The sequence below is a fragment of the Natator depressus genome, chromosome 1, assembly GCF_965152275.1.
Source record: "Natator depressus isolate rNatDep1 chromosome 1, rNatDep2.hap1, whole genome shotgun sequence".
Taxonomy (NCBI): domain Eukaryota; kingdom Metazoa; phylum Chordata; order Testudines; family Cheloniidae; genus Natator; species Natator depressus.
Window position 1 is genome coordinate 121,647,097 of NC_134234.1, and position 26,842 is coordinate 121,673,938.

Consider the following 26,842-nt stretch of genomic DNA (forward strand, 5'->3'; position numbering starts at 1 on the left):
TCTGCTGGCATCATTGCAGCACACAACATTGCAGCATAAGGACCAGGTCTGTACCCAGATGCTTTCAGCATCTGTTCCCTCTGTTACTCTCAGGAGAGTGATATCGCATATGGTCACCTAGGGGAAACGGGGGAAGTTTTCAATGCTGCCCTTAAACCACAAACAATTCAACAAGTAATCCACCCCATTTGGTGAATTCTGGGTCACACAACCACGCTTTCCTAAATGTGCTGTGGTTGTGGTTGGAAGGGATCACCATGTATTGCAACCAGCATTTAAAAGGGAGGAGGGGGTGGTGGGCAGCTTCCTGTTTGTCTCCCTTCCCATCCAACCCCATGTCGCTTTTGTAAAAAACAAGCTGTGTGGAGCTTTACACTGGTGCCTGTCCTCAAGCACCATCCAGGTTGCTATAGGAAAGGGGGCTTTTCTCAAGTTCCAGCCAGTGATCCCAAGGATGTCTTTACAAAAGCTGTAGCACAAGACCTCTCGCCCATGCCTTGTGGCCTTACTCACCATGGCTGGAGCAGCAAACCTACTCTTGCAATAGCCAGTGGTTTTGATTACATTGTAGCATGCAGGGAAGTGCATTGAGGGGTGTTTTTTTTATAAAAAGAATTAACCTGGCACCATAAACAATGTATGCACTGTCAATGCTACCCATGTGCTTTGCATTCCTTGTAGCTGAAACCTTGTCCGTCGGCGTATCCTTCGCACCAGGACAGAGACTTTCCCAGATTAGAAGGCGGAAAAAAGAAGACTCAGGAGGACATGTTCAATGAGTTAACGCACGCCTCCGAGAGTGACAAGATGGAGATCAGAGCATGGAGGATCACACTGTCTGAGAACCTGGACATGGACAGGAGAGCATGCAGGGAACCTGAGCATGCCACGCAGGAAGAGATGCTGCGGATTATGAAGGAGCAATCAGACCTGTTGAGGCATCTGATTGAGGTGGGCATGGGGGAGAAGAGCTACACCAGGGACATGCATGCTGGATGCTAGAGTCCCTCTGCAGCCTATGCTGAACCTGCTGCCATCAAGTTCCACATCCTCCTCCCCCAAATGTCCTATGGGGGGAGGGGGGCGGAGGGAAGTTCGGTATCCCTTGCACTCAACACCAGGGGAGGATACAAGGACCAGAAGGCGCCCACTCCCTGTCCTGCCATTCAGAAAATCAACATTGCTGTGAGGGAAATTACCTAAAATGTTATGTTTCACAGTAGCAGCCGTGTTAATCTGTATTTGCAAAAAGAAAAGGAGTACTTGTGGCACCTTAGAGACTAACCAATTTATTTGAGCATAAGCTTTTTTCGTGAGCTACAGCTCAAAGTGAGCTGTAGCTCACGAAAGCTTATGCTCAAATAAATTTGTTCGTCTCTAAGGTGCCACAAGTACTCCTTTTCTTTTTGCTAAAATGTTATGTAAGTGTTTGAAACCTTGGATCAGAGCCTGGAAAAGGTGTTGATCCACATTTAATCAAACCAGTTAGAAATAGAAACTTATATAAGACTTTATAAATAAGTAATCTTATTTCTTTGGTTAAAAATAACCTTTGTAGAATACAGTCCATGGCTTTAATGAAAGTGTCAGTTGTCCCTCATTATGAAATGCAGCATTTCTTTTAGAACCAAATTTCTCTTCATCTCACACAAACCTAGTGTTATCTTACTGTTTATTCCTGTAAATTGTTTCATTAGACATTCTGTGTCTACAAAATGAGGTTCTACAAAACTCTATAGGACCAATATGCAAACACAGGTGCAATGAGTAAACCTGCAAAATTTTCATTTGTGCATGTAAATAGGGCTTTGTGCATAAAACCCTAGATGAGTACAAGTGCAAATAGACACTCATTCATAAAGTTATGTTTAGTGCCTACAAACACTGTTTTTTGCTGGCACAACTGATCTGTATTCATTTTTGTGGCCATACCCATTGCACAGTTTTTTTAACCCATTGCACGGTCTTTTGTTGTTCTGTGTATGTTAAAGAAAATAATCCTGTAACAGAGTGGCCGGCCCTTTAAGGGGATATCGGTCTGAGCCCCACCTGTGATTGGGGTTCCCACCTGGCTGGTTTTTGTATTGCCTTATTAGGTAAAAGTTTTAATATGCTGGATTGTTTTTTCACTTGGGACGTGTTAGAGTGCTCTATAATTCTTACCTCTGTAGTCCGGACTGCAGTGCCGTGTTAGGATACGGTAAGAAAAATGACACAATAACACAAAAATACACATATTTGTGTGTGTTTGTGTAAAATGGTTCTCTAAAATTTTTTTAGTAATAATTAGCTGTAGGTGGCATTACGACCCTTTTTGTTGCTGTGAGGAGAGGTAGCCAATGGCCAATTTTTCTGGGTCTTGGAAGTAGCAACCCTACGTGTGACCCAGTTAACTTACCTCACAAGGTAGGGAAAATGGATTGTGTAACCCAATCAGGGCTTGGGGATAAATAAGAGATAGGCCTAGGTAGTGGGAAAGGGAAGGAAAGACTGCAGAAAAGCCAGCTAGCTAGTTTGCCCTGGGAGTTGCTTCCCACTTGAGAGCTGGGAGCACCCCAAAGGAGCCCAGGAGGGGCTGAAAAGAGCCCAGAAAGAGCTGAAAAGCTCTGGGAAAGAGGGACGGTGGAGCCAAAGGGTCTCTAGTTGATAAAAGACTGGGAAAAAAAAAGATCCCACAAAAGGGACTTATTGTAAGGATTCTGATTTTAGAGTCCGTTATTGCAAAGATCCTGAGAGGGAACTGAGGGCAGGGTACTTGAAAGGCCATCCCACACCACAAGGGGGTACTCTGGAGTCACTCTGATATTTCAAATGTTACAAATCCCAAGTCATTTCAAAATATATTCTTCCATTTTTGCCGAGTTCCTTGTTTAAACTTTGTAATGTGTGATGAAATCCATATAGCAGATTGAGAGCAATGGAGAGGCAAATTGTGTCAGTAGGTGAACAAACTAAGGCTTTCAGCACAGGTAGGGGTAGAAGATTAAGATGAATTGTGCCAATGTTCCAGAAGTGGTAATAGGGAAATGTGCGAGCACAGATTAAGTATCAAGAAGGATTGAAGATTTTTAGCCTTGAGAGAAAAGCTAAAGTCTGAGTTAAGACTAAAAATGGAGGTGGAGTCTGGGCATCTGAGATTACTTTTTACCAAGAAGGAGGATGTGAGTATTTAAGTACAAATGAAAACGGGACTCACTGCATATTATAATCTGTTTTTTTGCTTGGCTGAGCAGGAAATGGTGGTTCCTTTTTAGGCTTTAATTTGCAGAGTTCCAAAAGCATAGTGTTATTTTTAATCAGCTTCTTTAATTTAGTAAGAGTCTTGTGACAATGGAAGGAAACAGAAAAAGATAGTTCCTGCTGATAAAATTAATTTCTTTGACCCATCAAGCATTTTAATGTCAAGGTAGCTGCTCATAGCTAGAGCTGCGAGACCTTGAAAGCCATCTCTGGCGAGGAAATATTATTTTGTTCACAAACTCTGAGATCTAGGGAGAGCTTAAAATATTGGCTGTTAGTTTAAAATATGCCTGTTCCTATCTTAAGAGGCTGATACATCACTGAGGTATTAAGGAATGAGTTGATACATTCTAAAGTGAAAATCTTATGTACTTTGAGCTAGATTTATTCCTGGGATACTGCCACTGATTTCAAAGTTACACCGGGGAAGAATTTGATCCACTGAGCCAAATCCTGACTCCATAATTGGCCTGCCTCCTGTGGCAATCAGGCTGACTTGGAGTGTTAGCCTCTGTCCATTGGCCCTGGGAACTGTCTGTTTCAGGGACTTGATTTCTCATTGGCCCTTCTCCTTTCTTTCAGTACTGGGAGAGTGCCAACCAAAAATCCCTACTAAGTTTCAGTAAGGGGATAACAATCCCCTTACAATAAGGTAAGACTCTATAGGCTTCATGGCATGTTACTTATTCACAGTGCATCATTTACAGATTTCAAAATTGTTTTTAAAAATTGCATGTATTAGGGCAGCATGAATGTATTTCTGGCCACGCATATATCTGAGATTTTGAAGATCTCATTAACCACTGCCTTCCTTTGGCCTGAATCTGCTGCTGAATACGCATGTAAGTCTGAAACCTGTTTAACAGACAGGATGTTTGAGGGGTGCACCTTCTAAAACACATTTAGTTTGAGTTAACCAATTCTTTTTAATCACACAGTGTCCTTTGTGTCAGTGACAGCAGACAAGACACTAAAGAGTGATAAAAGAGACAACTAATGCTATTGAAACCTCTGATGAGGGAAATACGAATGATCCTGAGATCCACAACATTGTGCCAACATGTGCCTGTGTTCTTCTCAACTATTATGCAAATGGTTAGAGAAGAAGGGAAAATTTTCAGTTTAAACAGATAATACCCAGTAAGCCAATGCTTTGTTAGACAAAAACAGACAGTCTCTTTGGTAACAAACTTGGAAACAAGAATGGAAATACTGCTATGTTAAACTATGAAGAACATGTTCTTAAAATAATGCTGCTTTACCACTGCATAACTCTTTTTTTTCCCCTAAATTTATTTTGTCACTTAAAACCATTACAAGCCAGATCAGTGCAAACACTCAGGTTGTTTAGCATATCAGTGAGGAGAAATCTCACTGGAATTTTTGTATATTGAATTCTTATGCCCTTGGAGTTAAGTGTAGAGGATCATCTTGCATCTGTGGATGTCTCTATGATTTCTGGAAATCGTTATTTTGTTCTGTGTCTAACACAATAGGGTCCTGTTTCATGGTTAGGGCTCCTAGTGATACCGTAATACAAATAATAATAAAAAGGCTGATGAGCAAAATCATCCCTATCTCTCTGCTATTAGGGTTCAAGGCAGAGAGTGAATCAGCATGATAAGGAAAAAAAAAGAGCTTTCTACTGAAAAGCTAAAGCTGTTCCCCTTTCCCTACAATACTAGACCAGTAATCAAGGCCAAGTGACAAGATCTGATATTTCAAATGATCCTCTGTGAAGGCTGGAACCAAAATATTTCCATTACACCCAAACTACCTGATAATTCATAAGACTATGACTGGTCTACACTGGGGGGAGGGATCAACCTAAGATACGTCGACTTCAGCTACACTATTCTTGTAGGCTGAAGTTGCATATCTTAGATTGACTTACCTTGTGTCCTCATGGCGCGGGGTCAACTGCCGCCACTCCCCCATCAACACTGCTTCTGCCTCTTGCCGCGGTGGAGTACAGGAGAGCAGAGCAATTGGGGATCGATTTATCGTGTCTACACTAGATGTGACAAGTCGATCCCCAATAGATCGATCACTACCTGCCGAGACGTAAGTGACGCCTATTCCACGACTTGTCCTTTCCAGGGAAATCACAAAGTAAAAATCAAAAGGACACTGCAGGCTAGTTTTGTATCGGTAGAACCGTTCACATGGAGAGGCTATACAAAACTGGTCTATTGGGGTAGTTATTCTGAAAACTTCTTGTACTTTACTCCTGGGGGAATTCTGCACTACTGCACATGTGCAGAATTTATGTCCCTGGCAAATTTCTTTGCTTCCTTGCAGAAAAATTACCTTCTAACAGGGAAGCAAAGGGAAGCCAAAAAAGCAGTCATGCAACCCTCCCCAGCAGTATGTTTCGAGTGCCCAAGGCAGCCACCAGAGAGGTAAATCACTGTGGGGCAACGGGCGGGATTGGGGAAGACCCGGCTGGTGGCTCCTACCCTATGCCAAGCTCAGCTGCTACTCCTGGCTGGGCGGGGAAGGATGGGACTTCCTCTGCCCCTGCACAGCACCTGGGGCTGAGTCATACCCAGTCCCCAGCTGCAGCTATGCAAACTCCCCCCTCCCGCTGCTTCCTGCACCCATTGCTCCTCAGCTGCAGGGGAAGGGATCCTTTGTAGAGGGAGCTGCTCCCCCATCCACCCAAGCCCTGTGCATCCACACCCCCTCATACCCAGACCCTCCCACCAAGCCTCATCCCCCATTGAGCCCCACTCCCCCAGCATCTGTAAGAAGCCCCTGTGCATCCAAATGCCCCCTGCACTTGGCTCCCCCACTGAGCTGCCCGCACCCAGATTGCCCCACACAGAACCCTATCAACCCATACCTGCATCCCCCCACACTTGGATCTTGTCTTGCTGAGCCTGCCTGCCCACACCTGACATGGAGGAGCAGGGCCTTGGGTGTTTCTGTGGCAGGCCTTGTCCTTGTGCTGCATCAGGGTTGGGTGCAGCCTCACTGCTAAGTCCATGTCCCGGGGGGGGGCGGGGAGCTGCACAGTGATCTCCCACCTCTGTGCGGCCAGTGGCCTGTGCTCCCCAATGCCATGCTGGAGCATCCACATTTATTTGACAAATAAAATTTGTAGAATTTTAAAATATTGTGCACAGAATTTTTAATTTTTTGGCACAGAATGCCCTGAGGAGTAGTACTTTTACATATTACATGTGGGGAAAAAAATACCATATGGTAAAGTAATTTGTGTGTCTTATTGTTTCTTGAAATAATTGCCATAGGAGCTTATAGCTTTTATTATCTGATACATTTTCTGTATAAGGTATACATATTTTTATTTCTATAGTTTCCCATTTAGTTTGGTAGGCCTTATTTTGTAAAATGTTTCCATTCTCTTTAGGCTGGCTTTTATTTTGTGTACATAGATGGCTATCCAGCATCCTTTTGCCATTTTGTATAGGTTGATAGTCTTCATACACAACTCTCCAACTATGATGCTTGTTATAGAAACCAATCAAATGCTAAATGTTTTCAGCTACATGTGTAGTATGTTCAGATCTCATCTGTCTAAACTGTCTGGATAGCTCTTACAGCTCTGCTCGCTCTGTCAACACTGGTATTTGTCTTAGTGGAATGTAAACCCTGCAACCTGGTATTTACCTGGTCATGTTTATATTTCTCTGAATCACCTCTTGAGATGTCAAGCTTACTAAATCCTGTTTAATAGGATTCTTTTGCACATTCATATCACAGAGGACAATTAACCCACAGATGTCACTTCGGCATGCCAGATGGGCTTACATACTGTGTCCTCACTCTATGGTTCAATAGTTCCAGCAGGTCTGTATTATAGTTATCACTCCCTCATACTACTTTTTTTTTAATTTGTAGGTTATTGTAATCTAGAGTGAAATCCTGGTCACACTGAAATCAATGGCAAAAAACTCACATTGATTTCATTTGGGCCAGGATTTTACCCATAGGGTTTATTAAACTCAGCAATAATAACAAATAAAAACAGCGGAATGCATGTAGCCAACGGACTCCCTCTTGAACGCTGCCTTCCCCCCCCCAATCTTGTTTAGTGGTCTGCAAAGTCTTGTTTGCGGCAATCCTGTCACTCAACACTCCTTAGAAGTGTAAGATGTTACCACTTTAACACTTTCCTGATACAGGTCAGGGGAAGGCTGCTGGGGACCAAACTTCTGTCTCACTGATAGAACAAAAGCATGTGTTGTTTGTTTTGACTCCACTTCTTAATAGTTTTGTTAATCACATATTATACACACACACACACACACACACAAAGTGTAATAATTTTGTTTAATGTAATTCCTGCAGAAGCAGACAGAATACTTCATAGCAGATTACAGTTTATATATAAAGTTGTTTATAATATCTATATAATGGGTCAAACTCTGCTGTCAGTATATGGGTGTAATGTTGCTGATTGCAGAGGTGATACATGTCTATCACACGGTAGAATCTGATGCAATATCTGCTAAGTGTTAAGACAGTCAGGAAGAGGGGAACAATAACTACATTTCAGAGACCAGGATACATGAAGAAACAGACTCAATTAGTCAAATGAGTTTGTTTTATTAGAGAGAGAAGAGATGGACCATGAGAAAGGGAGTTGAAGTGTCAAGGTGTCAATTAGCCAGAGGGGGGCTATACCAGATGGTGGTAGGCAGTTTTGGAAGATCTACCATGCTTTATGGGGAGGTGTCAACAAGGGACAAATATTAGGGTATTTGATGGTGGCAGGGAATGAGCTCAAGGACAGAAAATATAAGGTTCATCAATTTTAAAATGGTAGCTGCAACTGTCAACAAACACAGAATAATTGTAAACATTGTATCCCACATTATTCATTAATTTCTTAATTAGTACCTCATTAATGTAATGGTATAATCCATTTTTATTAACTAGTGTGTTATGCATCCATTTTCAACTGCTGATGAAGTAGGAGAAATTACCTGTCATAGCATCGAAATGTAATCAGAGTAAAGCTAAGGTTTCAGGTTGTAAATGTTCTTTGTTACAGCAGCCACAAAATGAATTTATCACTTCAAGTGCCTTTTGATCTTGCCTCTGTGAATAAATGGAAATTCTTGAAAAATGGTTAATTTAATAAAATGTAGCAACCACACTACTCAAAAACAAGCCCCTAATCCTGCAAAACTGCTCAATGGAGGTAGACCCCTCTGTTCATATTGAAACACATTGACTTCAGTAAAGGGTCTGCCGGTACAGAACAGGTTTCATGATCAGGGCCTAAATGAAATGAACAGCTGGATTTTGAACAACCTGAGTTATGGAGAGTTAACATTAGAGAGACCATAACAGAAGTAATTGCAGGAAGGAAGAAAGGAGAAGACCTTTATACAAATGTTTTAAATGAGTAGTCAATCTCCAGGGCAAAAGTTAGCCCTTGTAAAAGTGACACAAATTGTTTTCCCATATAAATTAATTTGATAGATGTTTTTTTTTTTCCCAGCAGGGGTGGAGTGCCCTCTTTTCTCTCCCCAGTCCAAATCCAATAAGGTTAATGGATGTGAATCAAAGCACAACATTCATTTCTCATTTGGGCCCAGATCTTGCACTGGAATCTGCTAGTGCAGAATCTTTACCTCTGCAATCAGGACCATGGTCTTTACACCAACAGTTCATGTCAAACTTAAGTGAAAAATTCTGGAACTGCAATAATGGTAGCAAATTTTTTCTCTAAGATTTAACACACACACACACACACACACACACCCCGTACCAAATCTGAAATATTTTTGCAGTCTTTTGGAGATATTCTTACCTGCTGTGCGTCCAGTGCTACTTCCTAAAAATAAAACTAAATCCCTTTACAATTTGAAGGGGGGCGAGGGGTTCCTGAGCTTCTACTAAGGTTTAGAAGGTCTCCGGAGTGGGCAGCACAAGAGCAACATTGCTAGAGATCAATATGCCCTTCCTGTTCCTAGGACCACATGCCTACCCATTGCCTCTTCAGTCTCATCTCTTTGATTGCTGTTCCTAGGATAAACGTTCCCTTGCAGGGCCTAAGGGAGGCAAGTGAGCTCCCCCCAGTGTAGCGTATGAAACAAGTTCAACAAGCTCGAAAAAGATGTTTCTCCTCTATTAGGATATAATCATGTAGCTGTTTACTTGTAACAATAATTATTCAATTTTCAGATAGAAATATTATTTTAAATACCCCCCCCCCCCCGACCTTCTTCTGTACATCCTATGTAGAGGATTGTGAGAGCTAGAAAGCTTGTCTCAGGATCGGAACTTTCCCCAAGTTTGCAGTAGGTTTGGATCTGAGGTTCCAGATTAGGCCCATCACTACTCTAAGGGTATCAATTTTGTATCAGAAAAAGGGTTTGCATCCCATTTTTGTGAAGGTTTTAAATCAACCCTGCACCTTTCTGCAGAACCCCTGGGCCTTCCAAAATCATTTCTGGTGAGTGTGTGAGTCCTCTCTCTCTGGGTTCATTGATAGAGCCTCACCCCTCTCACTAGTAAAAAGGCCACCAATGCTCTCTCTCTACTGGGTAGAGCTGCAGAAGAAGGGGCAGGTTCAGTGTCATTGGCACAATTTGTATAGTGGTGGTGCTGAAAGTCACTGAACAAAATTATAAACCCTCCCTGCAGATGAGTGAAACCACTTCAAGACAGCACCCCTGGGCTGGTTCTAGAAAGAGGCCAGTGAAGGCTGCAGTCTCTGAGCCCCAGATAGGTAGGAAGAGGCGGCTCCTCAGCCAGCAGGGGCAGTTGTCGGTCTGTGGGGAGCTTCAACAGCTGGCTATGGGGAAGGAAGGCGGGGGCAGCGGCCTCTTTGCTGTTCTAGCCGCGGAGCCCCCGGCACGTGGGCGTGTTTTTCCAGACGGGGCGGGACCCACGGAGCCACCACCCCGCCGCCCTCCTCCAAGTTTGTGCGCTTTCCAAGGGGCAGGACTCTCCCTACTGCGGCGGCGGCGGCTCAGCCAGAGCCCGAGCGCAGGGCGGGCGGGCGCGGCGGCTGGCTGCAGACGCCGCTGCTCGGCAGCAGAGCGCGGCGGGGCCATGAAGGGGCGGCGGTGGCGCGGGCAACACCGCCGCCTCGCCCTGCTGCTGGTGCTCTACACGCTGCTGCTGCTGCTCCTGGTGCCCTACGTGCAGGACTACGGGGCCAGGCGGGGGCGAGGGGCGGGCGAGGCGCCGCTGCAGCCCCGCTGCCCGAGCCTGCAGGACGCGCTGGGCGAGTGGGGCTGGGGGGAGGAGGGCGAGGAGGAGCAGACGCCGCCGCCGGAGGGCAAGGGGGCGACGGCTGACGGGGGCGAGGCCGGCGGCGGGAAGCGGCACATCTACCTGCACGCCACCTGGCGCACGGGCTCCTCCTTCCTGGGGGAGCTCTTCAACCAGCACCCGGACGTCTTCTACCTGTACGAGCCCATGTGGCACCTGTGGCAGGCCCTGTACCCGGCGGACGCGCTCAGCCTGCAGGGCGCCCTGCGCGACATGCTCCGCTCGCTCTTCCGCTGCGACTTCTCCGTGCTGCGCCTCTACGCCGCCCCGCCCGCGCCCCGGGACCCGCCGGCCCTGGGCGGCGGCGGCGGCCGCAGCAACCTCACCACGGCCGGGCTCTTCGGCTGGCGGACGAACAAGGTGATCTGCTCGGCCCCGCTCTGCCCGGACGCGCCCCGGCCGCGACACGAGATCGGCCTGATCGACGGCGCCGCCTGCGAGCGGAGCTGCCCGCCGCGCGGGCTGCGGGAGCTGGAGGCCGAGTGCCGCAAGTACCCGGTGGTGGTGATCAAGGACGTGCGGCTGCTGGAGCTGGGCGCGCTGCTGCCGCTGCTGCGGGAGCCCGGCCTCAACCTGCGGGTCATCCAGCTCTTCCGCGACCCCCGCGCCGTGCACAACTCCCGCCTCAAGGCCAAGCAGGCGCTGCTGCGGGAGAGCATCCAGGTGCTGCGGAGCCGGCAGCGCGCCGAGCCCCGGGGGCTCCCCCGCCGGCAGCGCCCGCCCGCGGCCGCGCTGGGCGGCGGGATGCGGGCGCAGCAGCACCGGGCCGAGTTCTTCCTGAGCGGCGCGCTGGAGGTGATCTGCCAGGCCTGGCTCCGCGACCTGCTTTCCTCCCGCCGCGCCCCGGCCTGGCTGCGCCGCCGCTACACCCAGCTGCGCTACGAGGACCTGGTGCTGGAGCCCCGCGCCCAGCTGCGCCGCCTGCTGCGCTTCGCCGGCCTGCCCGTGCCGCCCGCCATGGAGAGCTTCGTGCTCAACATGACCCGCGGCGCCGCCTACTCCTCCGACCGGCCCTTCCTCATCTCCGCCCGGGACGCGCGGGAGGCCATCCACGCCTGGCGGGAGCGGCTCAGCCGGGAGCAGGTGCGCCAGGTGGAGGCCGCCTGCGGCGAAGCTATGAGCCTCTTGTCCTACCCACCCAGCGCCGAGCCCGGCGGCGGAGCCCGGGAGGGGGGCAGCAGGTAGCGGCCGCCTCCTGGACGGGACATGCAGGTAACACGCCTCCCCCATCTTTATACCTACAGGGCCCGGGCAATAAGGCAGCAGCCTCCCCTTGAGAGAGGGGAGAGGCCCGGCTGGGGGGCGGGAGAGGAGGACAGGTGAAATCCCGCTCCTAGGGATAGGAAAGGGGTGGGGGTGAAAGCCCCTCTCTGTTGAAGTCCGTGGGACTTTCACCATTGGGCACGTCTGCACTTGGAGATGGAGGTGTAACTTCTGGCTTCAGGCCAAACACCCTGGCTAGCTCTGATTGAACTGATGAGGTCTACACAGCAACTAGACACAGGCCAGCTGACACCCGGGTAGGGAGCTGTTCCACTGCTGTGTAGATGTCTGGCCTTGGGTAGGAGCCAAGGGCTCAAGGACCTTGTGGGTTGGAGGATCCCTGAACCTGAGTCTACATAGCAATGAAACAGCCTCATAAGCCCCAGTCAGCTAGAGTGGGCCAATTGTGGGTTTTTCTTTACTGTGTAGACATACCAGTAGCTGTGGCCATGCAAGTGGTGGGATAGGTTGGCCGCTGGAGTAAGATCCCACCTGGTCATACTTAAGCAGCCAGCTCCTGCCACTGCGGGGTGCCCATCCTGACTACACTTATGTTTTTAGTGCCCAAGTTCAGTCAGAGCTAGTGTGTGTCTGGCTCCCCGAAATGGAAGTGACACCACCACCTCAAAGAGTAGCCATTGACTGTAGTGGGGCCAGGATTTCATCCTTAGTGCATTTTGAGCTGGAGGAGGGTGTCCTCTCCTCACTGTGTTGAGAACTGGGTTAGATTTTAATTAGGATAAGTGGGCCAGGGTTATGAAGTTACTCTCCATTCACACTGGACTTCACTCCCCACTGACTTTGGGACTGTCACGCACCTAATTGCACACACTCCAATGAGGCCGGAACATATGGCTTTAAAATTTCACTGTTAAGCTTCAGAGTTAGTGCACTGTTGAGATTAATAGGGACAGTTACTCTTCCTACAATGCTGCTGTTTCAGGCCAGGAGCAATATTTCTGTCCATCGTTGCATGGTTATTTTTGCAACAGAGTTGTAAACTTTTTTTTTTTTTTTTAATAAAGTGAAAGCTCATTCTGCAACTTTATATTGGTCAGAAGAATGCAGCAGTTGGGTTAGGGATGTAACATCCCTAGACTACAAGCAAAGGAGTTGGGATGCAGGAAGACATTATAGTGTACCCTCCCCAAATCTGATGGGAGCAGATCTAGTTAGATCTCTGTTCCCCAGGGCTTTAGCAAACCTAGTCCTAAACTGTTCCAAGAATTGGTACTTTCACTCCTTCCTCTTGAGACTTTCTCTTGATGGATTTGTGATTGGACCACATCTGATGTTAAAGGCACACCGTCAACTGAGAGATCCCAGTCGAAGCAAACTAATACTCTCCTTACTTCTGGTAAAAGTAGCATCTTATTATAAAGCTTTTTCAGTTTTAACTTAACTTATCCCAATTTTCTTGTTTTCCATTTGTCTTGGATAGTGAAAACTAGTAAGTAATTGGCACTTCATGGTTCTTTGGAATTAGAAAGCATTGTACATTGAAGGGAGGATATCAACCCTAATTTATCCTTACATCTACATCTTGTAAAAGCAGGCTCTTATTAAAAACCTAAAGCTAACCAATGTTTCTAGAATTTTTAAAAGTTCGCATGGGAACAATTATTAAACATCCCAGATCATATGAAACTGAAGTATACAAAAATGTAACTCCTCTGATTCTTTTCATTGCTTAAATTAAGAGAAATGCAAAGAATAAATATACAGCCTAAACAAGTCATATCTTCATTTTTTTAATCCTAATTTTAATATAAGGTGTTAATGTTTCTTTTATCATATGATTCCTTAAGACTACAAATGTTAAGTAGAATTTAAACTATTTTCATAAGAACACACAACAGGTTAAGCCTTTAATTTATATTCTATATTAAGTTTTATAAAGCCCAATAGACCTTTTAACTGCTTGGGGTGCAAGTTTATAATGGAGAAAAGTGTCTTCACCTGAGAAGGGCTTTGCTTCCATTCACACTCACCCAATAACCTAGTGACTGGGCTGGAGATAATCTTTCTCTATATGGATTATAGTACAGCACTGCTAATACTGTATGTGGGAGATGCATGAAGTCAAGGGAAGGAGAGCTATTTCCACTTCCTTGTATTTGTCTCTAGTTCTGTAGATGGTGATCACAGGAGTGGAGTAAGCACTTGGCTATAGCAAGGGGTTTGAAGATGTTTGTTTAATCGGAACTCTTAAATTCTCTTTACAAAATTCCTAATGTAGGAATGTTTTAAAATTGGTTTGTCATATCTAGTGTGACTCTCACATTCTTCTGGCTATCTTGTAAAAACTTCTGAGAATGAAAAGTGGATACTTGATATTTCAACTTTGGTTCTCTGCATTAATTGAAATAACATTTTACTTTCCTAACTTCCTGCCTGACACAGGGTGCAGCAGTGCACAGGATTCTGTCCCTCACATTCTATCCCAACAATAACATCCTCTCAGCTGGTAAATTTGCACCCAAACAATTTACAAATATTTCCTAACACGGTTAAGACAAACAAATCTTGGCAAGTTCTACCTACCCTGAAGTTTGTTCAACATTTTTAGGATTCAGTTTGAGTTTAAAGATACTGGTTTCAGTTGAACTTTCTGGAACTTGCATACTAGGGTATATCTTCATTTGGGAGAAGGGGAGGGAAGTTGTATTTCAGAGAAGTGGATCCTTAAATTGTTAGACTCTTCCTTTTTTTAATCTGATGGCATTTAGACACAGCTTCAAGGGCATTCAAGGTTATACTCACATTTATATGTAACCCTCAGATACAAAATAAGACCGTGAACTTCAAATCGGGGATAATCCTGGATCAAGAATAAAACTATACATGTAAAGTGATGAAAATAAAGGCCGTTCAAAAGAAATCTTTTACAGTTACTGTTACTGAAAGAGCATTTGAATTAATTACATTGTAGACAGTTTTCGTGACTGGTATGTTGCACTGGAAAGAAATACTTAATACACTTTTGCAGGGGAAGATCTAACCTTAACACTAGTATTATTGGCAGAAGCATGCTTCTAAGGGAGAATATATCCCTAAAAATGTTCTTGAGAAATTATTTAATTTCACTCTGTCGAGCATGTTTTGAGTTTCCTTTTTACTGTTTTTGTACTGAAATGACCTATTTTATAGCCTGAGGGCCATTTCTGTGTTCTCGTGCAGCCTTATTGCAGTCAGGTTGCATAGAGTGTGCAAACAGAAATTGGTTCTCAAGTAATATTTTACCTTTTATTAGAGGAACAGTACCCATATTAGGTCACCTCACTCTAAAACTTGTCCATGTATATACCCTACCTAACTTGTACTGATGTGCTTGAGGAGAAACTGGTAAGACTTTATTGCATACTGAAAGATCAAAAAGGATTTCTGTCTTTCCATCAAAAACCTCAGCAATTTTGGGCTGAGTCACTTGTAACAAATTCAACCAGGGATCTTCACCTTGCAGTATCAGAATACTCAGTTCTCCTGGGGCAATTGACTGTGCTCAGCACCTTGCAGGATCAGGATCAGTGAGCAGAGTGCTATGCTACTGTTGTGAATGAAAACATAAAATTTCACATTCTCTAAAGTCACTCTGACTAAAACTGAAGCATAATCTGCCTAGTGATCCAGCTTAACCTGTTGCATCCAATAGAAAAATAGATATCTTTCAGAAACTGTTTAATTTTCACTCAAATACCTATTGAGTTTGGCATAGATAAATTTGTCAAGTGTCTGACTTGTCCTCAATATTGAAGTCCTTTCTACATCCTCAGCTGAATTTGTTCATTAACACCACTGCTCCTTATTTTATTAGTGATCAGTTTAAATGTATTGTCCTGTCCTTACACTTTATCTGAGTATTTATGTATTTTTTGTAGTTTTTTTTCCTCCACTGTGAAAGTCTATCCTGCAAGATTTCTGCAGTATAACTATATGAGCTATTAACATTCCACATTTAGAGTAATTGACATTAAAAACAGAAATGTCCTGAACCCAATACTAGGCAATATACATAACTGAAGAAAGTTTGTAGAGCTCAAAATCTTAAGTGGGATTTTCAAAAGCATCTAGGTCTTAAGAGTACAAGTCACATTCAAAGACAATAAGACTTGTGTACTAGATTTTAAAGGTATTTGGGCATTGCTCCACTCAGTTGCAATGCCTAACTGAGTTAGGATCTGAACTCTCATTTTCAAAAACGACATAGGCATTTAGGACCCTTAGTATCATTGACTTCCAATGAGACATAGACTCATAAGTTAGGCATTGCAATGCTCAGTGAAGCAATCCCTAAATACTTCTAAAAATCTGGGCCCTAAATCACTTAAAGTGCTTTTGAAAACTTCATCATCGATGCATTTAAGGCTGACAGCAAATTAATGTGAATTTTTCCCTTGAAGATGTATTGTGTCTTTCAACCTGTTTGCAACATACCCTGCTCAGTCTGAAAACTTACCTATTGAGTGTGGAGCACAAAAATATAGGTTTCAGCTAACAAAGAATATTGATATTTATCTATTCTGATTTAGGGGATTAAGAACAAAGCTTAAATCAGGACTAGCGCTGTAGAGTTTTAGTATTTGAGAACTTTCAAATTAAGTAGAAATGGATCTTGCTGAAAGTGAGATGGTGGGAAGCTACAGATAATTGCATTCTGAGAACAGCTGAGAATTACTGCTGAGACACTTTGTTTTGCACCATTTTAGCTCTTCATAGGGGAGATTTTACTTTCATTTTTTAAAAAAAAAGCAAAATCCCAATTCTAGTGAATGGTATGGTTTAACAAAAAGTATAATTGATAGCTAAGATGGAGGGGTGCCACCATAAACACTTTTCATAGCTGATCTAAACTCCACAGGCTTAGAAGGGAGAGATCAGTGCCAAATTCATGAGATTTTAGCAGTTTAGGCTGAGATTTGGAACAACATACTTGCATTACATCATATGTAATGAGTTAACAGCTTATATATACAATTTCATGGGAAAACGGGAACAAAACTGATAAATGTTCAAAGGATAATTTGTATCATCTGCTTTAATGATTAGCTGTCATGCAGTTGTCTTCAGATATGTAGGAACTCAAGCAATATAACTGTTGGTAAAATATTACCTTATACTTATTTACTCCAAATCTGAGACTTCAGATCTAGACTCTGATTCATATGCATTAACACAATCAATATACAGTAACTCCTCGCTTAATGTTGTAGTTATGTTCCTGAAAAATGTGACTTTAAGTGAAACGATGTTAAGCAAATCCAATTTCCCCATAAGAATTAATGTAAATGGGGGAGTTAGGTTCCAGGGAAATTTTTTTTTTTTTTTTGCCAAAGGATTCTGCGCGCCTCCGCCTCCTGCCCATGGCAATCAGCTGGCTTGCGGTGTTTTGGAGGGAGGGGGGAGGAGCGAGGACTTGGCCCGCAGGCTCTCCCTCCTTCCCCTCCCTTCTAAATGCTGCAAGCCAGCTGATTGCCATGAGCAGGAGGCGGGGAGGTGCGCTGAGTCCTCGCTCCTGCCTCCTGCCTGGGGCAATCAGCTGGCTTGCCGCATTTGGGAGGCAGGGGGAGCTTGCGCACCAGGTCCTCGCTCCTCCCTCCTGCCTCCAAAACCCTGCAAGCCAGCTGATTGCCGCGTTCGGGAGGCAGGGGGAGCCTGCCCGCCAAGTCCTCGCTCCCCCCCCCCGCCCCCGCAGCAATCAGCTGGCTTGTGGCGTTTTGGAGGGAGGAGCGAGGACTTGGTGTGCAGGCTCCCCCTCACTCCCCTCCTTTCTAAACGCTGCAAGTCAGCTGATTGCTGGGGGTGGGAGGAGGGGGACGGCACTGATCTGTGGGGTCTGCTGGCGGGCGGGAGGCGCTGGGGGGTAGGGGTGGGCGTAGGGAGGCTGCCAGCTGTGGAGAAAGCAGGCAGCCAAACAACGTAAGAGTGGAGCATTGCACAACTTTAAAGGAGCATGTTCCCTAATTGATCAGCAACATAACAACGTTAACCTGGACGACTTTAAGTGAGGAGTTACTGTATCTGCACATTTAAACTGACAGTCTAGGGTACTGTATGATTTGCTGTACTGATACACGTTTGTGTAAATGATGAAAGTCCAATGACAGCAATATTTACCCCTCGTTTTACTTTGTTTTAGTTTGGCACTTCTTAGATCAATATTCAGGTGGTAGTTGTAGAAATTCATGCAATATGCTGGTGTATTTCAAGTACAGAGGAAACTCTTAATAGTTCAGGAGTATTTTTATATTTTTCCTGATAAATGCAAAGATGTACAAATTTATGATACTGATTTCCTCTGAGAAGGGTTAAATGACAGTGGACTTTCTCATTTCTTAATGGTTTTCATACTGCATGTGTTCACTGAACAGTTAAAGATTATTTTTCCCCCTGTCAACCCTGCAAGTTCAAAGAAAGGCCCAGAGTCAAACCAAGTTCTTTCCTTTTCTCAGATATCAACACTAAAAGTTTCAGCAGGCCAAATCTGTGCCCTCAGACACTTACGCAAACTTGATGCAATGGAACTATATTTCAGAAGGGGGAAAAATTATGCTAAAAATAAACAAACAGAATATTTTCTGAGATGCATTGGCTTTGTAAGCCTAACAAGAATATAAAGAATTAAAAACTTGTCACTAAAGCTGGCTGTTAAGGACAGTAAGTATAGTAGGTGCTATTTTGAAATAGGGTGCGTCCTAAAAAAACCCATGGCTGGTCTGGATCAGCTGACTTGGGCTTCTGGGGTTACGGCTCAAGGTTGAAAAATTGCTGTGTGGATGTTCTAGCTGGAGCCCAATCTCTGGGACCTGAGAGGGTGGAGGGTCCCAGAGCTCAAACTCGAAGGTGACCATCTACATGGTTTTTAGCCCTGCAAACCCAAGTCAGCTGACCGCCATGGCTGTGCTGCAGGTCTTTTATCCCTGTGTAGACGTACCCATAATCATTTTTCAGAATAGAGCCACATGCTGTATTAAATGTTGGTTTGCCACTTGCATTAAACTTGAAAGAGAGCTGCCATTTTAGAGAAGGAGATGGGAAGAACAATACTGTCAGTGACAGGTTTGATTTGACAGAGGAAATTTTCAAGATCCTACTTGTGTTAATCCTGGCTCTTTCAGTTTGAGATTCCCTTGACCTGGATCATTTAATGTTCAGTTCAAATTGATAGCCTTTTTAATCAATCAAAAGCCTCCTAATGTAAAGCACTTTATGAGCGGGAGATCCATCACTACTTCTGTTTTAGAGGGATACATCTGGCAGCCTTGGCTCCAGCAACAGGCCAAAGACAGAATAACTTCTCAGTACTGAGAGCGTGTTTATCTTTGTATTTAGTGCCAAGAAACTCTAGCTGTCAGTACTGGTGTGTTAAGCTGTGACAGTGACCTACATTACCACCTTACTGGGTGCTGACCCTTCACAGCCAGGTTTATCTTGCATTGCTTGACTGAAATGAAGATGATTTTATTCTAGATGGCGTTAACAGCACACGTTATTAAGGTTGCCAGACATTTTCCCCTTATAAGAAATACCCTGTTTTCAGCTACTTATAGCATTGTCAAACTTCAACCACTTGGGCTGAAATGTTCCAGTCTAGGAGTGTGGGGGGAGCTGAGATTGGCTGGGTGAAGAAATTGGGACAGGGAGCCAGGCATGGGGTCGGAGACACTGAGATTAGACAAGGAGCCTGGGGAGCAGGGAACTCAGACTGGAAGGGCAAGAGATTTGAAACAAGTAGTTGGGGCAGAGGTGAGTGAGAGACTGGGATGCAGACTGCAAGCCTGGAGGCAGAGACTAGGACTGGCTGGGCAAGTAGACTGGGACAAGATCGAAGCCTGAGAAGTGGAGACTGTGACTGGGTAGATAAGGAAAATGGTATGGAGTCGGATGGGGAAGAGACAGGACTGGGACAGGGATAGGTTGGAGGTGGTGGGGCACAAGGGGTTAGTCTTGAGGGAAAAGAGCAGATTTTTCTGCCCACTAGAACATAGGCCCCTTCAGAGCCTAGAATGGAACCTGAGTCCTGAATCTCCTACTTTCTCTGCTGTCAGCAAATATCTGTGAAACCCACTGGCAAACTTCTCTCCTCCCCCTTCTCGTTCTAGTCCACACATGATAACCTACCACTGCTATCAGTTACTCTGTTAGCTCAAGTGGCAGGGGTCTGTGTGGTGGAGATAAAAGTTCCAGTCCTCTTGATGAACCACCTGCGTGTCAATATGATGCCACATGATGGAATTTCTCTTTTTTTTTCAGTTTGCTTTTTTTAAAACCTAGGTTAATATGCCTAGTGACACTGTGTACAGCTTTTACTGTTTAAAATGCTATTGGTTACAAGCCTGAAGAGGCTCCAGTCTATTTCTTTTTTTGAGGGGGGTGGTATGTGTAAATTGATAAGAAGATATCAATTATTTTTCAAAATGTGCATATATAATATAATAGTAGTGGACACAAATTATGTTAAAAGAACATTATGCAAAGTCAAGCACTCAAAAGTTAGAAAAAGCCAGAATTAAGATTGTGCAATCTTAACTCAGCCCCTTTCTGTGATGCTAGTTGTTTTTTTTTCCCCACGGGACCCCTGCCTCATTCAGTACACAGATTGGACCTGCTCTGGAGATGAATCAGGGTTGTGTGGTGAAGGAGATTGTTGTCTGTAGTACCCCTGCTTCATTTTTTGCAGAAGTCGAAAGATGTGTAGTAAATGAGGTAGGGGATTGCAGAAAGGGAAGGATGGGCTCATGGTTGAGGCAGTTGAATGCTGTCCTAGAGAACTGAATTCTATTCCTGCCTCTGCCACAGAGTTACTGTGTGATACTTGGCAAATCACTTGAACTAAACTTTTCACAGGTGGTCACTGATGAACTGGTACTCCTTTTCTGGGTGCCCAACTTGACACTGTGGTCTGATTAGCAGACATGCAGAGCACTCAGCAGTGTAGCTGAAATCAATGGGAGCTGTGCTTGAGTATATAAAGCACTGTATCATGGTAAGTACTTTGGAAAATCTGCACTTTGTCATCTCAAATTGGGCACCCAAAAGGAATAGATACTTTTTGATGTTAATCTTTTCGTGCATCTGCTCCCGATCTATAAAATGGGAATGATGACCAGCCCCTCGTCTCACAGGGGTTTACGAAGATAGATTGATAAAGCGGGTGATTCATTTGGATATTATAGTGCTGACCGTCATAGAAAAGCACACAAGAAAATTAATAATTCTGTGTTCAGAGCAGGGTGTGAATAGTGTGTAGTAAATAAGGCAGATAGCCACACATTCAACGATAAGGAGAAAATAAAATATTGAACTACTACCCACTCATTAACAGTGCACTATCCATCCTGTGTACTGACAGAGGCAGGTGTCCTATGGGAGAAAAATGGTATGTGATCATGTAATCAAAGAGAGGTTTCAGAGTAGCAGCCGTGTTAGTCTGTATTTGCAAAAAGAAAAGGAGTACTTGTGGCACCTTAGAGACTAACCAATTTATTTGAGCATAAGCTTTCGTGAGCTACATCGGATGAAGTGAGCTGTAACTCACGAAAGCTTATGCTCAAATAAATTGGTTAGTCTCTAAGGTGCCACAAGTCCTCCTTTTCTTTTTAATTAAAGAGAGATGCACAAGGGGGAGCACATTAATGTTACAAGAGGCAACCTAACTTCTGGCATTTCCTAACTTTGGAGTGCTTAATTTTGAAACCTTAAATGTTCTTTTAATGCATTGTATGTATATTTCTGAAAAATAAATAAGATGCCTAAATTATGTTGGCAGAAGAGTTGGGATTCTTCCTTCACTCTCCCCAATTGATGCAGCTGCTGCTTTGAGGGGGATGACCTGAGTGAATGCTCCTTTTCAGAAGCTGATTCTGAACTAGTTACAGTATATAACTACATTTGATGTGAAATATATGATCAGGAGTAACTAACTGTAAGGTGTGTCCTTCTGGGGGAAGTATTGTATTATGATTTAACTGGAAAATAATCTATTAGCATCTCCTCTGATTAAAGGCCTTAATTTTAGCAAAGTCTCATTAAATATTTCATTTCTTGTTTTGACAAAGTTTTAAATTCTATTTCGTTCATTCACTTACTATGACAGTATAGTATTTCATGAAACGTAAGCCTGGGAGAGCTATTGAGTTAAAATAAGAACTGTCAGTTTCTCAGATAACTAGATAAGTATGTTAAGGGTTTGTATGAGCCAATTTCGTCTCTGAAAAGAGGTGTTTGCTTAAAGCTGGTTTTCACTGTTTCACAAAGACAGAGGCAGTACTAGCCCATTGGGGGCTCTAAGCAGGCATATTTTGGGGGCCTTCCCCTCATAACACAATAAAAAGTGAATAGGGGGCTTGTTGAGCTGCTCGGGGCTCTAAGCAATTGCTTAGTCTGTTTATGCCTAGCACTGGCTCTACACAAAGGTTTCTGTGTCTTTAATGAAGATGAAGACTTATACAAAATGGACACAAGTGACTTAGGGCTACTTTCAGGTCAAATACAATTGCAAAATGCTTATTGTATTTCACAATAAGCAGGGAATCTTCAGTCATAGGTTACATTTTGGATCATAAACTTGTTAATTTGAAGTTAAGCCTTCCAATAAACCTCTTGATTAAAATATAAGTAATACTTGCATTAGTCAAAATTCTCCTCTAAGAGCTTAAAATTGAAGCTCTAATTATTGTCAGTCTAATGATGATGCCATTCACAGTCTGTATTCGTGACACCGTAGATTGAATCTTTTGCTTGTGGTCTAGATCTACTTCAGTAGCTGTAAAGCCACAACGCCTCTGTTACTTTTGTATTGTAACACCCTGGGCTGCTTTTTATTTTCCATAATATATAGTGCTCTTGACTGGGGGCTAAACAAAGTATGTAATTACCAATAAGCCATTTTAAGACTGTCAACAGGCTGGGCTTACTTTTGAAACTGAAATTGAGTTTGCCTGGAGTTATTCCAACATGTTCCCTCATGCCTGTATCTAACTCTTAAAAATTTCTACCATGAGTTCTGGTTTTAGAAGTCAGATGCCCTGGAGGCTGTTGTGGGAACATTCTTGAATGAGTAAGGATTTGGAGACAGAATGTTGTTGGAAACATAGCCCAGCCCACTTACTGGCCCAGGAATGGCTTTGTGGATGTCATAATGGTACGGGCAAATAGCCCATCGTTCTGAATAGCTGGGCTGAACTTGCAATAAAAGAAAACATATTTTGTAATCTCTTCTGTTGGAAACAATGACCCAAGCACGCAGAGTACAGGCTGCCTTTGTTGGGAATAAAGAATCCTTATTTAGTATTTTATTATGAAGCAGCTAGAATCATTTTCAGTTAAGGGGTATGGTTAACGGATGCAAATGTTTGATCTTGTACTGCCACTTGGAACTCTGGACATTGGCAAAAGCAGCGATCCTGCCCTAAAACAGCTTTTTAACAAGCATATGCATGGGTTCTTAATGGCTCTTCCGTGGAAGATACTATTTTAATTTCCAGGTAGGCTGGAGTTGACTGCAGTTAAGGTTGAGTACATAACAGTTTAAGTATAAAAACATTAGAGAGATTGTAATTATTCCAAAAACAAGCATTATAACACCCTAGAACTTTTTGGTTTAGGTTACACTTAAAAAGAAATCTAAACATGCTAAGATGCCATCACCTCTGCCTGTAGTGACACTATGCAATAACCATACTTTAGTATATAATAGTTTAATCTGGGATGACAAATCAACATAAGGACATTCATTCCATCTCCTCCCCCCCTTCCCCCATGGTGTCACAGTGTGAGTTAAGGTTGTTTGGGTACCTTCAGGTATGAAAATGCAAAGTTAACACATTTGGATTTCATCCGATGAAGTGAGCTGTAGCTCACGAAAGCTTATGCTCAAATAAATTGGTTAGTCTCTAAGGTGCCACAAGTACTCCTTTTCTTTTTAAGTTTAACCTTAACTCTGAATTTCCTCAAGCAAAATTCCCAATGTATATATCAGGGAGTTTTACTTGTGTAAGGACTGGACTTGGGTCTGATGTGCATTCCACTTACAATAACTCTTAGTGTTTTACCACCTATTTACTTTACATAGAATCTTTACACCAGTTTGGCTGAATCATGAGGCAGGTTAATAGTTCTGAGTATCTGAATATTGCCCAAGAGAAGCTTTAATGTAGGCTTTGTCTACAGTAGAATGTGTTTGCTGGTACAGCTATAATTCTCATAGGGGAGAGACCGCGTATACTGGCAAAAGAATTCTTGCCAATATGTCTTATGCTTGCACCCCAGACTGAATAAGCTGTACCAGCTAAGTGACTTTTTTGCTGGTGTAACTGCTACACTAGGGCTTTTGCTGGCATAGTTATGTCAATCACATTTGCGGGGGGGAAATCACACCTCTGCCGTAGCTATACTGGCAAAAGTTTTCAGTATAGACTGTAGGGTACAGACAGCCTGTACCTTTCCTTGTATGGTAGCTGCATTATAGATGGAGTGCTACCATGAATAGCTGAAGTTGCTTAGGCATGTGCATAATAACCCCCCTTCTCAGTTGTTTAAAGCTTCCTGAAACGTTCACCTTTCATGTTTGTGCAGAGCGCAAGCATGATTTTATTTGTTTTTAAAGCTGGAGCAAAAAATGGTTCAGCTGTAGTGTCGCTCTGCCCATGAAAAAACTTGTAATTTTATTCTAAAAGAAGCCTAGTTCTGAGCAGGGTGTGGTATAAAGTAGAAATTTGGCAGAAAAGGTGGCATTGAGGGAAGAGAGGTGCCTTTTAGGGCATGTTTTCTATGCTTCAGGCTAGGGGTATAATTCCAAGCTTGAGGAGGTGTACAAATGCTAGCTCTGATCATCCTAGCATGCTAAAAATAGCAGTGTAGCCATGGCAGAGTGAGCGGTGGGACTAGCCTCCCTGAGTTATGTGCTGAGTATAGTGGGGGAGGGGGTAGGTAATTGGGGTGGCTAGCCCCTCCTGCCACTCACTCCTCTGAGACTATGCTCTATTTTTAGCACACTAGCTCAGTCAGTGTGTGTATGTTTCCCAAGATGGGACTCTCTCCCCCAGCTCGAATTGTAGGTGTACCATGAGTATTAGGGTTAAAAAAAAAAATAGATTTAGCTGAATCAGGGGTTGGCATATGTGTTGTCTTTAACTACCTCCCAGTATTGTGAGTGACATGGGCTGCACTGCATGTGTGTGTGGAGCTAAATACAGGAGTATGGAAAATGTAGTGAATTTGTGTATTTTCTGTGCAAATAACTTCAGTGCAGCAAGTAACCTCATTTTCTGCACCCATTGCAGCACTATGAAATTAGTGTGCAACAAATGTTAGACAACTGCTTATTGGTTATTTCTTACTGATGATGGTGCAGTGAAATATGTAAGGGCTGGTTACTGCCTGCCCCAGAGTTTCTGCACATCCTTTGTAGGAGCACTTGCTTCCACCACTGACTTCTCTGCATGAAGCTGTGGGAGCATAGAACCACTGACCATTCATTCATAGAGCACAACAGTGTCAAGAAAATGGCATTGACTTTCTTACGGTGTGTAGGCAAATAGCAGTGAAAGTATTCCTTAAACCCTATGGAAAGATAATGTTGGTTTTGCAAAGTAAAGCACTTGAAAGCCAGGAAATAGAAAAGCTGATGTTACATGCACAACTTGAGCTGTTCTCCCTTGTATGTGTTAGTGTGGACTTGAATTACATGATCCTAGATTACTGTTGTAATGCAGCACACCTGCCTCATTCCTTGTGAAAGTTGGACAGGATCCCTGCCTCATGCTTGGTCCAATTCTGTTTGTAATTCCAAATATAAACCCAGAACAACTATTAAAAGCAGGGGAGTTACCACTGTAACTCAGCAAATCCTTATGCACTGTGGATGGTGCATAGTGAACGAGAACATAACGAAGGCCACGCTGGGTCAGACCAACGGTCCATCTAACCCAGTATCCTGTCTTCGGACAGTGGCTAGTGCCAGATGCTTCGGAGGGAATGAACAGAACAAGGTAATTATAAAATGATCAGTCCGAGCTTCTAGAAGTCAGTTTTAGGGACACCCAGAGCATGGGGTTGAATCCCTGACCATCTTGGCTAAGAGCCAGCGTAGTAACTACAAGGCCTCCTCCCTCATTCTTAAGGCCCTTCGTTTTCAGTTTTTATTTTATTTAATTTTTCCTGGGAATTTATTACTACAACAACAAAACAGGTGAAAATTGGTGGAAAAATCTATTAATTTTTCTGGGTAAATATCAGGGTTTATTTTGGTGGACGGAAGGACGGGGGAAAGTATTCAGTAGATTAATGCTTTGATGAATGGAATTCAATGTGATTTACTGCAGAACTAAAACAGAATTCAAAACACAATGCCACCTCTAAATTTAAGAAAACAATATATCCCTAATCCCCAAATAAAACTTTTCATTTGAATAAACAGTTTACTGTTGTAGACTTTGAACGACTAGCCTATAAATACTTACATTTAATAATTGGGTCATACCATTTGCAGGGCATACACTCAACTTCATCCTTTTCTCCTGTTTTTTTATTTTTTAAAAGGTTTGAATACTTCTTTATGTCCTGAAACATATTCTGATACAGACTTTAGTTTTCTTACCATTATAGTGTCAGATATTTAAACTTATACTGCTAACAGCTTGAAATGTTTATGTGGTGGGCGTGAGATTCATCAGTACATTCAGATGTGCACACACTTCAGAGCTTGCGTGCATGTCTGTTTATTGTGTGTATCTTCTAGATTAATACATAGCCTTACTTCTTCAAGCAGCTTTACATATACACACAGACGATTGTATTATCATAATATATATATCTTATTGCAATGTACTGCATTTTCCTAATAAAAGTTATTTTTTATATATTTGATATAAAAGTAGGGTGAAAATCAGGGAAAAAATGAATAATACTTTTGTAAAACCTGGGCTTTTTTTCAGTAAAGTCAGTTTAAACTGAAAACGAAGGGGCTTACTCATTCAGTATGAAGTTAGGACAGGTCTTGCAATATAGCTGATAAAGTTGTGAGAGGAGGGGTCGTATGACCTGGGCAGAGCTTATTTAAATTTGCAGTGGGTTCTGCTTAGTGCTT

General features: G+C 43.5%; 1 protein-coding gene across 2 annotated transcripts in view; it reads left to right on the forward strand.

Moving 5' to 3' along the window:
* The first annotated feature begins 10,258 nt into the window (after nucleotides 1-10,258).
* CHST7 (carbohydrate sulfotransferase 7) overlaps nucleotides 10,259-26,842 on the forward strand; it is a 225,560-nt gene continuing 208,976 nt past the window's right edge. For both annotated transcript variants that reach the window (XM_074965908.1, XM_074965897.1), the window contains exon 1: nucleotides 10,259-11,706. In XM_074965908.1, the coding sequence (XP_074822009.1) occupies nucleotides 10,273-11,679 (1,407 nt within the window). In that variant the 5' untranslated portion in view covers nucleotides 10,259-10,272 and the 3' untranslated portion in view covers nucleotides 11,680-11,706. The remainder of the gene's footprint in view (nucleotides 11,707-26,842) is intronic.